Source organism: Orcinus orca, chromosome 2 (genome assembly GCF_937001465.1).
Source record: "Orcinus orca chromosome 2, mOrcOrc1.1, whole genome shotgun sequence".
NCBI lineage: Eukaryota > Metazoa > Chordata > Mammalia > Artiodactyla > Delphinidae > Orcinus > Orcinus orca.
The window spans coordinates 104,437,136-104,453,144 of record NC_064560.1 but is presented as its reverse complement, the minus strand read 5'-3'; the positions used below and the strand labels follow the sequence as shown (position 1 = coordinate 104,453,144).

The 16,009-nt window shown below is 36.7% G+C and overlaps 1 protein-coding gene across 1 annotated transcript in view; it reads right to left on the bottom strand.

Annotated features, from left to right (window-relative positions):
• Positions 1-16,009, bottom strand: part of WDR72 (WD repeat domain 72) — a 205,527-nt gene that overhangs the window by 120,954 nt on the left and 68,564 nt on the right. The window contains exon 14 of the mRNA XM_033436956.2: positions 11,739-11,941. Coding sequence (XP_033292847.1) covers positions 11,739-11,941 — 203 coding nt within the window. The remainder of the gene's footprint in view (positions 1-11,738; positions 11,942-16,009) is intronic.

Below are 16,009 nucleotides of genomic sequence, written 5' to 3'. Positions count from 1 at the left end.
GGTTATCTGAGTTGTCCTGACTTAATCACATTGAGTTTTTGAAAGCAGAGAGTTTTTTATGGCTGGTGGCTGAGGGGGAAGTCAGAGATTCAGAGTACTAGAGGGACTCCCTACATAAGAAGTTCTCCACTGCTGGCTTGAAGATGAAAAGACTGTATGTCAAGGAATGTGTGGGCCCCCTCGTCAACAGTCAGGGGGACTGTCCTACAGGGACTCCTGTCCTACAACCAGAAGGAAATGAATTCTGCCAATAACCTGAATAAGCTTGGAAGAGGACCCCAGCCTCAGATGATACAGCAACTGCAGCCCACACCTGGATTTCAGTCACATGAGACCCTGAGCAAAGAACCCAGTGTCATGCCAGATTCCTGGCACAGAAGAAATGGTGATATAATAAGTGTAATTTGTTCTAAACCCTTACATTTGTGGCAATTTGCTACATAGCAACAGAAAGCTAAAACACCTTCATCTCAAAGGGTTCAGGTAGAAGAAGCCAGAGTGGTCATTAGTGAGACCACTGGTTCCCAAAAAGAGGCAACCTGGAAGGCAGATGTATACTAAGGAGGGTGATCAGACAGAGAAAAGAAAAATCAGAGCTCCAAGCAAAAGCTAAATCCTATCAACTAATCACAGAAAAGCCAGGGAATTCTGAAATTCTGGGACTATAAAAATATCCAAAACCAACTTTTAGTACACCAGATCCCAAGCTCTGCTGGCAAAGAATCTTCAAGAAGATGGGATGGGGAAGTGAAGAGAGGACAACACAGGAACTCAGCCATGAGAGAAATCTGGCAGGTCAAAGTCTGGCTACAGGATCCATCCACAAGTGGATTCAGCTATACTGACACTGAGAGAGCAGAGACAGGAACCAGAAAGTCTGTTTCGGCTCTAAACCCAATTTACTGTGTGATTCAATCACGACTGGGCTCCTAAATTCTCCTAAGAAGGGAGAGAACAGATAATATGACCACTTCTGGTTCTAACAGGCTACAATGCTAAAACTAGGAATAAAGGGTCCGATGAACCTGTCTCCCTCCATTACTACATTTTAGGCATCCAGATTATTATTTTAGTTCAAGGAGCGAAAAAGGAGGTAAGACATTTGCTACCAGAGAGTAAATGTAGAGGGCCAAGTTTTGTATAATGAGACCTCTAGTGGGAGCTGGGAAGAAAGTAGTAAAGGTGAGTACAACTTCATATTTTGTAAGCTTTCATAATAGCTTTCTAAAAACCAGCAGGTCTCAGACAACATGTGAAGACAAAAAAATAAAACCTAAAATTTTCAGTTATATTTGGATGTGCATGAAGTTAAACACGTGTATAAGAAAGGCCCTGCTGCTCACAGCAGCCTCTTATGACCATTTTTTAAATATCTGATAGGAATAATCATACCTGGACCGAAAGCTTACGCAGGATATTTCAATTTAGGATAAAAGCTGTTTCCAGACTAATATGAGCTTCATAGTATGTAGAAAATTACAAAAGATGTAATTTATGTCATTATTTGTATTTAATGTCATGAATGCCATTTGGGGATGCAGAGAACTGGTTGTGCCTTCAGGATGTCACTATTAAAACCCAATTCAGAAAAATGGATGAGCATATTAGCTGGATATATTTTTCAGTAAGTTCATGCTCTTAGTTTCAATGAATAAAGCTAAAGTTTGTTGTTGTTGTTACCATCTTTATTGGAGTATAATTGCTTCACAATGGTGTGTTAGTTTCTGCTTTATAACAAAGTGAATCAGCTATACATATACATATATAGCCATATCTCCTCCCTCTTGCATCTCCCTCCCACCCTCCCTATCCCACACCTCTAGGTGGTCACAAAGCACCGAGCTAATCTCCCTGTGCTATGTGGCTGCTTCCCACTAACTGTTTTACATTTGGTAATGTATATATTTCAGTGCCACTCTCTCACTTCGTCCCAGCTTACCCTTCCCCCTTATGGACAACCTGGAAGAAATGGAAAAATTCTTAGAAAAGTACAAACTCCCAAGACTGAACCAGGAAGAAATAGAAAATATGAACAGACCAATCACAAGCACAGAAATTGAAACTGTGGTTAAAAATCTTCCAGCAAACACAAGCCCAAGACCAGATGGCTTCACAGGTGAATTCTATCAAACATTTAGAGAAGAGCTAACACCCATTCTTCTCAAACTCTTCCAAAATATAGCAGAGGAAGGAACATTCCCAAACTCATTCTACAAGGCCACCATCACCCTGATACCAAAACCAGACAAAGATGTCACAAAGAAAGAAAACTACAGGCCAATATCACTGATGAACATAGATGCAAAAATCCTCAACAAAATACCAGCAAACAGAATCCAACAGCACATTAAAAGGATCATACACCATGATCAAGTGGGTTTTATCCCAGGAATGCAAGGATTCTTCAATATACGCAAATCAATCAATGTGATACACCATATTCACAAACTGAAGGATAAAAACCATATGATAATCTCAATAGATGCAGAAAAACTTTCAACAAAATTCAACACTGATTTATATTAAAAACTCTCCAGAAAGTGGACATAGAAGGAACCTACCTCAACCATATATGACAAACCCACAGCCAACATCATTCTCAATGGTGGAAAACTGAAACCATTTCCGTTAAGATCAGGAACAAGACAAGGATGTCCATTCTCACTGCTGTTATTCAACGTAGTTTTGGAAGTTTTAGCCACAGCAATCAGAGAAGAAAAAGAAATAAAAGGAATCCAAATTGCAAAAGAAGAAGTAAAGCTGTCACTGTTTCAGATGACATGATACTATACATAGAGAATCCTAAAGATGCTACCAGAAAGCTACTAGATCTAATCAATGAATTTGGTAAAGTAGCAGGATACAAAATTAATGCACAGAAATCTCTTGCATTCCTATACATTAACGACGAAAAATCTGAAAGAAAAATTAAGGAAACAATCCCACTTACCACTGCAACAAAAAGAATAAAATACCTAGGAATAAACCTTCCTAAGGAGACAAAAGACCTGTATGCAGAAAACTGTAAGACACAGGTGAAAGAAATTAGAGACAATACAAACAGATGGAGAGATATACCATGTTCTTGGACTGGAAGAATCAACATTGTGAAAATGAATATACTACCCAAAGCAATCTACAGATTCAAAGCTAAAGTCTTCATACATACACTTTGTTTTTACGAACATAGGGGAAATATTCCATGAGAAGAGATGCTTTCTTTTCTGAGAATTGCTTCCTGTTACATTTTTGCATTTGCTGCTCTCTTAGGGCCAGTTTCAACATAAGTCATTGATATAGAAGGAGTGCTCCTGTTGGGATTCCTTTAAATGGGTCCAGATGGTACTCTCAGTCTATAAGTGGCATTACCAGCTTTCAAAAAGAAAGATTTTATTCTCTTTCATTTCTTTCCTGTTATAAGCCACTAACCCTTTTAGTTAACTCAACATCTGAATTTCTATAAACTTCATTTTTTACTCCTCAAAATATCATCCATTGTAGTAGTCATCAAAAAGAGGATATAAACAGAAAATATTCCTGATATCAGACAATGAATTGGTTACCAAGAAAACTCCAATTTTCTGTAAGGAGTAACATTTATCATCATCTTTTTTTTTTTTTTTTTTTTTTGTGGTACACGGGCCTCTCACTGTTGTGGCCTCTCCCATTGCGGAGCACAGGCTCCGGACGCGTAGGCTCAGCGGCCATGGCTCACGGGCCCAGCCGCTCCGCAGCTTGTGGGATCTTCCCGGACCCGGGCGCAAACCCGCATCCCCTGCATTGGCAGGCAGACTCCCAACCACTGAGCCACCAGGGAAGCCCCTACCATCATCTTTTAATCAGAACCAGCAATTTGCTCAATAACAGAACATCTAAATCCACTGGAGTGAATTTGTATCCCAGAAGATTTAGACCTCTTTCAGTAAGTTGAATAGGTCCATCTTTAGGTCCTACAAGAACCTGGCCTTAACAAATTTGGCAAGTCACGGGGTTTCTGTTTTTGTTTTGCTTTTAATTACAACTCAGAAAAAAAAATATGTAGGAAAGAAAAGAAATGAGGGAGAAACAAAAAGTCTCTAAATGGTTATGGTGGGTAATATGGTAGGTACATTATTACATAATATATATTTTCTAAAATATCCCTATAAAATTATTGTGCAAATGGTGTCAAATTTAAAGACATGCTTTAATAAATTATGCTACTCTGTCCCTAGATTAATCTAAATACAAAATAAAACTGCCTGATATGTTTAACTTTTCATCATGATTCTAAGATAGAATCCTCACCCACAAGTCAACTGATGACTATAATCAGAATATTGAATTCAAGAGAAAAGTTATAATCCTAGATTCCCATGTTTCTTACAGGATTGACTAATATTGTGGGGGTGGGGAAAAATACTGAGGTAAATCTAGGCTAAATCTAGCACTAAAGAACAACATAAACATTTATTCAGTGAAAAGATTTACTTTAGAATTAACAGAAGGGATAACATTTTTTGAAACCAACTAAAATCAAAGCAGAACAAACCCTTCTTCTTGAAGAAATGAGAACTTCCTATCAGCAATTATAAAAACAATAACACTGACCTTGAATCAGCCTTACAGGTCTTTGTACACAATTATATTATCAGCTTTATGAATTTTCAGTTGCTATCTCAGCCAAAACACATAAATGCAGAGTTGGTCAGTAATAGGAAGATGGCTACTTTAACAGCTTTCACTGAAAGAGGCATTTGAGAAAGTACACATTCCACCAGCTTTTCCCATGTTAAAAATGACAGCTTTTTCAAATCCTGCTTAGCACACCTTAGATGAAGGCTTAATGACATCCCAAGTAAACAATAAAAATTCAAAATCAAGTTCAGTCAAAACTAGAAATAATTTAAATAAATTTTATCTGCAATTTAAATAAACTATATTTCCATCAGTCTGCTGAAAGGTTTTTATACCAGGAAATTTTTAAAATTAAATATTGGAATTCGAAGTAAACTCTGGAAATTTTTTTCTCATCTTGAGTATATAATTTCACTGCCTCTTCTGTATCTTAAATATAACAGCTAGCAACAGCAGAGAAAGCCAGTGAAAAAAGTCCTTGTGTGTGGTTACTGTAATTAAAAGATTCAATATCTATTACCGCCAGCCAGGTATCATAGCAACACTGTATTGCTGAAAACGCTAGAAAAATCTTCAAAACCAGCAAGACTCTGCTTTAGGGAAATCTTCAACAACACGGGGGACATTACTGGCTGTCAACATCTGTGGGTGTTGCCATGGGCACAGCCACAAAGAACCCTGCCATCTGTACAAAAAGGTACACACACAGAGAAGATGGGAGGACACAGAAGATAAACTGATAAGAGAATCAAAAAGAAGAAATAATTTCACTGGCAGTATACAATAGGCACACAATTTTGAGTCCACGTTTTACACTAATTCTTTTCTATTGTAGCTGGAGAATCCAAATTCAACTTAACTGTAATTGTGACTAAACATGAACCAGGGGGTGGAAATAATATCCTAAAACTCTGCACTTGTACCATTTATCACAAGTCTTAATTTGAAACTCAAAGTGAATTACATTTAAAATAATACTTAAACTTCCACTTATAAACCCTTGATAGTTGTTTATAAATCTACAGAAGAGAAAAGAACAGGTTACCATGAACAAGAACCCAATATTGATTTTTCGGCAGTGCAGTAAGGCATCTCCATTCTATTTGGCTGCTGTCAAAGCCACTCTTTAACAGCTGGAGTCAAATTGCACTATTTACAGAAAGAGCCCTTGTCAAGTGGACCATAAGTAGCCTAACAATACGCTATTCAAATGGCACTTTGCCACACAAATTGCTGACTTGATGAATAACCTATGTCAATGACTAAGGCTAATATAAAAGTTTCATTTTTATGAGAGGTTTTACATTCACACATTAAGTAAGCTTTCTTTGAAGAACTATTAGGCTATATATTTCAGGACTTTGGACGCTGAAAATAATTAAAATCTGTTTAAATACATCAAGGGAACTTGACAACATTAATATGGATCTGGTGTTAACTACATTTGTCACACGAGTCAGAACAGTGCCCTTCTGTTTCTGGCACTCCCCACCGACACGTGCAGCACAAAGCCGGACTCAGACCAGCCGCGCACCATGAAATAGGAGCATTCTCCTTTTGTGCCTCTGATTTACATGGCCAACGAATGTTTAGATACAAGCACGGCTTTGAAGTACTGTGAGGAAATTCAGGGTTGCTTCTGTGTGCGCGGCGGACAGCTGGAGTCATTTAATGGTGTGGGGTTCCTACTTTTCATAGTGACTCTGAGACCTCCTGAATTAGTTTTGGAACAAAGCTGTGATATGCTTTTCAGAGTTTTCCTCAACACTGAGGGAAGTTTGTATCAAAAATGCTTAAACTCATGCCACAAAGTAAGAAAAGGGATATCCTTTATAAAACAGCTACAAAAAATTGCGTATTACAGAAATTTTTTTGACTTATAGTAGTTAAAATTACCATATAAAATGCTTATGAGAAATGGTTACACTGTCAAAAACTTGCACCACTTCACATGTGTTTCAAAAAGCAAATTGACTTCTATATTTCTCTATTGTATATTTCTCTACACTATCTCACTAGGACAGGTGATATCATTTAGGCACTAAGTTTTGAGTTGGGATTCACTAAATCAAAATACTTAAAACAAAAATCTTAATCCAATGTTAACAGAGAGAAATTTCTATATTTTCATGAAGGGCTGGCATGTCTAATAATAAAAATCTGTTTTCTTTTAAAATTATATAAAATTGATGCAAAATATTGTCTACATTAGAAACAATAGGCATATGCTGTTTATTACATTAAAAAGAATACTGAAAATTAACTACTAATCAAAAATGTGAAAATTATCATTCTATATTCAGGATTTATCCCTATATAACTCAATTGTTTTCAAATAAATATTATTTGTTCTTTTTGTAATAATTCAATTTTGATAATAAAATATAGTTTAATGAAAACTGAGTTAATCTGCAACATGCAATATTGCCACAGTGAATTATTATTTCATATTGATACATGTAAATTTGCAGGTGAAATTTTCAAATTGCACAATTAAGAAACTACTCTAGTTCCATTTTGGTTATGTTTTTGTTTCATAAAATGTAAAAGAACTAATGTTGCATTCCAATAAAGTAATATGTAGTAGTGGGATCTGATTTTCTATTGGTGGCCTACCAGTACACCATCTGTGTTTTACAAGAGGTAGCAGGATAAAGCTCTAATAAGATTTTTCAGCAAATGGCACCAAACAGGCATAACTCTAAGGTCAACTAAAGGTTAAAAAAATACAAACATATTTCTAGAAAGCTCAACTGGAACGTAAATAAATGTAAATGCATTATTTATAATCAATTTTATATATTTAGATAATGATGCATGTATAAGTGCTTTATTTAAAGAAAATTTCATTTTAAAACATGTTGCTTGGATTAGGAAGCATAATGTACACATTTGTTTTCCACAAAGGGCAGATTTTCAAACACATCAATTTCATGAATGCTGTCAGGAAACAGACTTGATACAAGGGCTTTTGGATTACATTCCTCATGGTGCAGAAGTTGGGATAAGTTGCTTTATTAAAAATTTAGATATCTAGGGAGGGGGTAGGTATTGGCTATTTTGCTAGTTCCTCCAAGTACCTCATGATTTCCAAGTCTAGAGAGGACTGACTAGATCAGAAATTGGCAAATAATGGCCAGCGAGTATCAAATGTGGTCCACTGCTTGTCTTTGTAAATAAAGTTTTATCAAAACACAACCACACTCATTTGTTTAAGTATGGTCTGTGGTGGCTTCTGTACTCCAACAGCAGAAATGAATGGTTGCAACAGCAAAAATACGGCCTGCAAAGCCTAAAATATTTACCATCTGGTCCTTTACAAAAAAGTTTGCTTATCCCTGTTCTAGTTCAACATTTGTCCAACATAAATAAAATGCAAACTGCATGTGTAATTTTAAACTGCCTAGTAGCCATATTGAAAAACATAGAAAGAAACAGGTTCAATTGGTTTTAATAATATATTTTATTTAAGCCTATATATCCAAAACATCATTTTAACATGTGCTGTTAGCCAAATTTCAAGTGCTCCATAGCCATTTATGGTTAATGGCTGCCATATTAAACCATGTAACTCTAAAAAAGCAACCAGGGGGAGCTGTTGGGGACCCATTCTACAGAAAATCAGGTTATTTTTTTAAAAGGCATTTCCAGAACATTACAATGGGTCTAAATTGTGGCAGTTAAAATAATCCTGTTTATTTTTTTACTCATTTTACAGACAAGAAGTGTGGAAAAAGAATTTAAAACCAACCAACAGAATAATAGAGAAAAAAGACCTTCCCTCGTTAAAATCTGATGAGGTAATGAAGAGTTCTGCCATGTAAAGATGATTTTAGTAAGGTTGTTTATTTTCTACTTTGAAGCTAAATTCCTCCCACTGCAATTTAAACAGTTTTTATCTTGTTTTATCCTCAGCAGAATCTGAGAAAAGCAGTTCCCCATCACTAATATGATATTGTATTCCTTTAAATCCTTTAAGACTCTGGTCCTCTCCTACCCCAAAGATTTTTCTTTGCCTAGCTGCACAAATTCAACTCCTTTGGCCTTTCTAATTGGACCCGTTTTTTAAATGTTTTATTGTATTTGTTGTTCTCTTTAAAACCTTCTCCTAAATCTATATGCACTCTTCAAATGCAAGAAGGAAAAGTGGACACAGCATCCTAATAAATGCAAAGTATTGCCAAACACAAAAAGCTCACCACACAGATATTACATGCTATTCTTCCTTTTAAACAGTTCATGCTACCATTCGAAAATATTTCACTTGTCTCTCACTGAAGTCCATACCAAAAAATTCTGAAACACAGAGTAACCCTATATTGTTCCAAATTTTACAGGCTTATTGTCCCTCATTTTTCCCAGCTCTGAAATAAGTGTGATTCCTCTTCTATAAATCTGATTTTTTTTCTTATGAAAACTAATGAAGCATTTTACTATATTAACAAAAAGGAGAATGGAGAATTTATAAGCATTCTTGAAATTTTATGCTTATCAAATTCATAAATAAAAGATTAAGATAAAACAATCTTAAAGGCTTAAGTCTAAGACGGTGAGAAGAAGATATGCAGTACATAATTGGAGAAGATATAACTTAGGAGAAGCACAAATAAAAATAGCTCTACTCAACAGTAAGCTCAATAATAAGAGAAATAAAGTACATAGAACAAAGGAGGTGATAGTCTTGTCTAATTCAATTCTCCACCTCTGTAGAGAGTAAAAGTTGGAAATTGCAGTCATCTAAGGTAAAGGGCAGCAGCTAGGAAATGAAGTTGGAATCAGCCTAAGAGTAGGAAAACAAGACCCCGGCATTTTATTGCCTCCTGGAGTCAAGAAAGAAACAAAATTATATAAAGAAAATGAAATCTATATATACTATTATCACTACCTAAAGGGTAGCTCTGAGGTCCTGCAAGAAACAGCAGTCAGTTTACCTTGTGGGAATTAAGCTAGTAAAATAGGTACTTGATGAATGAGATTTGCTCTTGCAGACCTTAGGCATATGACATGCACGAGTCAAGAGACATATCCAAGTTCTCATCCACTATTCTAGCATATAATTTCCACTATAAAATACAAATTCTATTGTGAAAGAAAAGCAACAAAGCCGCATTAAGATGGGAATGCTTGGCAGTCAGCTGGGCTCACTCACTGGGCTTTATTTACCCCAACTTTAAAATATGTAATAGAAGTGTGGTTCTGTCTCCCACTTTAGGAGACTAAGACCCTATCACTTTCAACTTCAGTTGTGAATGTTAAAAAATTTCATCATATTGATATAATTGTCCTTATAAAACATGACTTCCTGAGAATTCCCTGGTGGTCCAGTGGTTAGGACTCCGAGCTTCCACTGCAGGGGCCACAGATTGGAATCTAAGGTCCCACATGCCACACAGCATAGCCAAAAGAAAAAAAAAACATGACTTCTTTCAAGTTAAGAACATGAAAAACAGATTTGGAAAATCTAAAAACAATTAGACTAAATGAGAAAAGGAAAGAAAGGGAAAAAAAAGCTGCAGCCTAATCACTGGTTTTAACATCTGCAGGAGAAAGCATAAACAAAAGTAGCTGGCCTAAAGAGAGAAATCCAAAATTTAGAAATTTTTCAATGTATATCAGCCTTGACCAAGGGAGATAGTACCCCATGGACTGAAAGCACAGACTGCATTATCTTCTTAGAGCTCAGTGAATGAATACCCTGGGGCTCTGACTCCATGCCCATCAAGGAATCCTCTGCTAAAATTCCACCTCCCCGCTCTCCCTCATGCCCTGTAGCTTTGCTACTGTGAGACTGTGCTGAGCAATGAACTGCCATCATATTTATCATTATACATTAAAGAATTGTCATTCTAGTTTAAATATTCATTTCTTGGGTGTTTGGTTAGTATGACTCAGTTCTCAAAAGGTTGACAACTCTGGCCTCACTGATAAAATCGAAATCTAGTCTTTAAACCAAAAAAGCTGAGGCTCATACGATGGTGGCCTCACCTCCACCCCCCCTGCAGCTTTGAGGCAGAGCTTAGCAGCCAATTGGCCTTACTTAAAAAATGACACATCCTTTTGCCTCTAACTACATACATACACATGAGATAAAATAAAGTCTTATTTAAAGTCCTTATTAATGTTACTTTGAGTCTTCATAATATCATTAAAATAACGGAAAATGTTAACAACATAAAAATCAGCTAAAATTTGACTTAGAAACCCCACTTCTGGAAATATATCCCATTAAATAACACTAAGTATTAAAAAAGAAAACTTTAGGTTCATAGTTGTGTTAGTCCTAAACTGAAGCATAAAAAACAATCCATATATTAAGCCATAGGAAAATAATTCATATCAGTATAGTATATACACAGTATAGAGCATGATGCAGCCATTAAAAAGAAATAGACATTATTATGAAAATATGTTTACATAAAAAATACTACATTATATATATGCATATAAATGCCACAGTTGCAACCTGAGGAGGGGATAACTTGGAGGTGTAGATGACAGAAGAATGGAAGAATCCCTTAAAGAAGTCAGATTAAATTGCTATGTCATGTTTAGAACTGAAAAATAATCAAACTCATGCAAATTTCTGTGACACAGGTTAACATGGCTTGAGAAAATGAATATAAACTCCATCACTGTGTGTTAACTGAGGCCTGGAATCCTAAAGAGCTAGTGACCCTAGAGATGCTGAGTATACCAAAAGAATGGGCCAAACAACGATCCAGTTTTTCTGATGGTTTTGGGTTTACTTGTAATCAGCATTTTAAAAAGAGGTCAAATACCCAAGTGAAAAAAAAATTTATCCCGACCACAGAATATAATTTTCCCCCCTTTTCATTGAAAACCATCTAGAATTCAAGGATTAATATAAAACTGGCTCAATCTTGATAAGCCAGGACCTGTCTTATCAAAAAAGAATGCTATAGTCATTCAAAACTAATAATCACTCAAAAAGTTATCCTGATTCACCCAAGATCGCTTGGTAGGTACGTCTGGTAGATGTGATCATCTCTGAGTTCTTATCTTTGTACTGATATTTAATGGCCACATATTTATGAAAGCACTTTACTTCTTACTCAGGGTTGATAATGTTCTTCATGAGCAGCAGCTTGATTTGAACTTACCTTACATGAAGACTCCACCTGCAGACCAGGGCAAGGTATTGGCCCAAACTGGCAGGAGCTGGGGGACCTCTGTTCTACACTTTTGTGCTTACGTGTCTCTGAGGCAACTGGAAGTACAGATTCAGGCTTTAGAAGCTGTGAATCATCACAACAATTAAGAATAGTCCTTGCTCTTTCTCCCGTTTCATGTCTTTCCAAAGTGCCTGGAAAACAAGATTAGAAATAAAAATTTGTGCAAAATATTTACCCCCAAATAATGAAAAGAAGAAACCACTTGTAACACAAAATCACAATTCTTTAAGTTATCATGCCTTACTATCTCCTTGCAACCAAAAAACAGCCTGGAGCTTTCTCTAAATTATTCAAATCATCATATTACAAAGGCTGAAATTATAGACTTGAAAAGCTCATCTTCTTCTTTGTGCTTTTTCGTCCACTGAAATCAACAGGGCATTCAATAGTCGTTAACAGTAAAATCTCATTATACAGTATGCAAGTGATCAATAACAAACAACTATGGAATATTTTAGTGCTGTCCCCTAGTGTTCCAACTTACAAACAACAGAGAATCCACAGTGCTTTGCTTGGGTTCCCAACCATAAAATGTTTCTATTGGTAATACAGCATTTACGTGAATAGGGGAAATAAGAACAGAGATGCCCAAGTACCCTCAGCTTCAGGAATTCAGGCCACTCTAGGGTTTTGTTGCTGGTGGTGGTATTGCTGATATTGTTGCTGTTATATATTTTGGCTTTTATTTCTTATTTTATTCAGAGAGAAAAACATTATTTTGCCCTCTTCTCTGCCATTCTTGCAGTTTCAAATTTCAAAGTACTGGCAATTTCAATTTACAGTTAAAAGGAACAAGTATGAAATAGAGCAAAAGTATCAGAAAACAATTCACAGAGAGTGTTTTTATAAAATACAATGTTATGACACTCAGTGGAATCTTGGTAAGGCATCTCCCTGTGAACTGCTTTCCCTAGTCCCCTAGAGGGCATATTTCTGGCAAGTTATACCACACCACAGCAGCTCCACTACCATCCAGTGACCACAGCTATAACCTCTCCAGCAAGGTCAGGATCTTAGCCCTGGGGTTGGGGAGGTCTCTTCCTTGGGCAGCTATCTCAGCTCTAGGGTAATGGCTGCTCCTTAAATCTGCTATTCCTATACTCTTTAGTTTTCTTTAGTTCTTATTAACCTGTCCCTCCCACTGAAATTCTTTATGGTGGTTACTAATTTCTTAATGTTAAATGATCTCTGTTCAAATTACTATGTCATTTCTCTCTCCTGATTATATCCTGATTAATATTAATATATCACAGTAAATCACTTCTGATGCAGAATGTTCCTTTAAATATATTCCTGGAATTATGGAATTTACATGACTTCAGAGATATACTTAAATTGTTAGAGAGGGTCAATAGCAAGAACAGTAGTCCTAATGTAAATAGTAACCTAGGCGGCAGGGCAGACCCCAAGGAGGTCCAACACAGGATGCCTTTTTCAACTCTAATAAGCTGCCTTTGGCAAGAGACAGAATAGTCACTACTGCCTGATATTAAAGAAATATTAGAAACTGAAGGCTTACAAAACTGCTTAATTCAACTTCTAATTTCAGGGGATCTTTTCCTTTCCAAAGTGAACTCAATGATAATTAGGTTTTTTTTTTTTTTCTTTTGCACTGTACTACATCAAGAATATGATTGAACTCACACCTACTCTTCATTTGGATCAATCTGAACATGATAAGGAAATATGCAGAGACATATGTGAGTTAAATATTATTGAAAGTGACAATACCATTTCCTCCCTCAAAGTAGACGTGCAAAAAATACCACAAAATCTACCCCAAGTAAAATATTCATTGTATAAAATATCATAAAAAAATCATAAATATCTTGCATTTTTTAGATGAGGTTTTATACAATTTGTTTTAGTCCTAACTATACAATAGTACATTAGAGAATGGAAACAACCATAAGAGAGCTTAGAACAATTAACATGCTATGGGAAAATGAAGGAAAGATGTTACTGGCAAGTATTCCAAGCAGTTTTCACGGATCCAAAATTACGTATTCCTCAAAAAGCCAGTGCACAGAAACTTCAGAAGCAGCCAAGATCCCCTTTGCAGAGCCTAGGTCCATATTGACAATATTTCCATTTGTATGTCCTGCTTTCATCACTAATTCAAGCACCCCACAGCATCCCTAATCACATTTTCTTTTTTTACACCAGAACTTTCTCTGTGGCCCCCTTTGGAACCATGTGCCTGGCTGTGGTCCTCTCTATCACCAAGGTTGACAGCCCTGAGACATCACTGCATGGTGGGTAAGAGCAGACTCAGCACCAGCCTGCCTTGCGCTTGAATCTTGGTTTTACCCTTACCTGTTGTGTGGTCTTGGGCAAGTCATTTCATTTCTGTGCCTCAGTTTCCTCATCTGTGCGATGGTGATATTAATCCTTCTTACCTCACTGGGTTACTATGAGAATTCGATTGAGTAGACATGTAAAACGTCTTAGAATAGGTTCTGGCACACAGTGGGTGCTGTGCCATATGACAGTCCTCCTCTGACGTCAGTGGGTTCTCACTCAGCCCCTCGTGAGCAGTTTAGCTCTGTGGCTCTGGGATCTGCCTGACACCAGGCCTGAGCTCACTGAGCATAAGATCAGCGTGGTCCCCCCACCTCCTACCTGAGACTCGAAACTCCTCCTTGCCTCTCAGGGTAGGTTATAATCAAAATCAGAGTGGGATTATACATTTGCCTTACTTTTTAATCCTCCTCAGTGAACCAGGCTGGAGTCTGGCCTAAATTAAAGGCTAGATAAATACTTCTTAATGGATTATATGACATCAGCAACCTGGCTAATGATTTTTCACGGTGGCTACACTTGGGATTAAATCCAAACTCCTTGACCCACAAGTCATATTCTCACCCCTGCTTCTTCCCATGTCATCCTCCCCTTGCTCACAAATTAGATTTTTTTTTTTTTTGAGAAAAGATCTTTGAAAATAAATTCTCTCCTGCTAGCTCCATCTTTCTCCTTAAGAATTAGCTTAAAACTTCACCTCCTCAGAGATGCTTTTCTAAAGTAAATTCTCCTCTGATGCATTGTTTTCTATCTCAGCTTCTTTACTTGGCAGAATTTAACACATTTGTAATTGGTATATTTTATCTGCTTACTTAAATGCAGAGCTGTCTCTCTACTCGATGCTAAATTCTTTTTGGCAAGTATGTATTCTATGAGCTTGGTACAAAGCAGAGCTCAATATGTGCTCATTGAATGAATAAAACAAATTTTACCCTTTTCTTGTAGCAGTGGAAGGAGGTGGCTATGAAAGCATCAGAGCATGCCAAGGTCTCAGAAGAAAACACCAAATTATACCCATTATAAACTTCAACCCTAGAGCCCAGGAGGAGCCAACACTGGGAAAAGCAGCATTCACATGCCTGACGCCTGTCCCAGGTCTCAGCAGTGTGGCCAGGTCCTTCCTGATGTCCCAAGAATCTGGAACTGGAAACACAAGTAAGTCTCTCAATGACATATTTTAATTTGACCTGTGGAGTAGCCGCTTGCTAGCTACCTAAATGGTCCTAATAAAGAGGGCACAGAGGAGATGTTTCTGTTTCCATCCAAACAGACATGAAAAGTTAACAAGTACAGTTCCAGATAGCAATCAGAGCAGAGAGACAAAGGCTTAAGCATTATCAGCAGATGAGTGAGGATTAAATCCCAATGAAAGAATGTCATTTTCAAGAGAGTTTGGAGGGAGATTTGTCAAGACCTTTAGCAGTTTCTGCACATAGAGAGGAAAGGAGAGAAGGAAACCTTTAGCAGTTTCTGCACATAGAGAGGAAAGGAGAGAAGGAAAATTCAGAAGCTGTTGTAAATCAGTATGTTGCTAAAATACAGTCATATTTTAAGTGCATTGGGATTGTCAATTATTTATAAGGCATCTATAGCTTTTTTGTTTTGTTTTTAAATAGGGCAAATAATCTACCTTGTAATGTGCCTGTAATGAAATCTGATTTTGAAGTATCAAGATATTTTAAAGCAAGACATTTACTAGGAAGGATGCTGCCTTCAATTGTGATAGAAAAACAAGGCAGAGGGTAAAGAGAATGCATTTAGATGATAAAATATCCCTGATATGTCATAGACTTGAATATCTACATAAAGAAAAGGAAGGAGTAGTAATATTCTACACTTGATTCCCTTCCACATGATCAGAAGTTGCTCCCTTGATTTTATTTCTTATAATCTTCCCA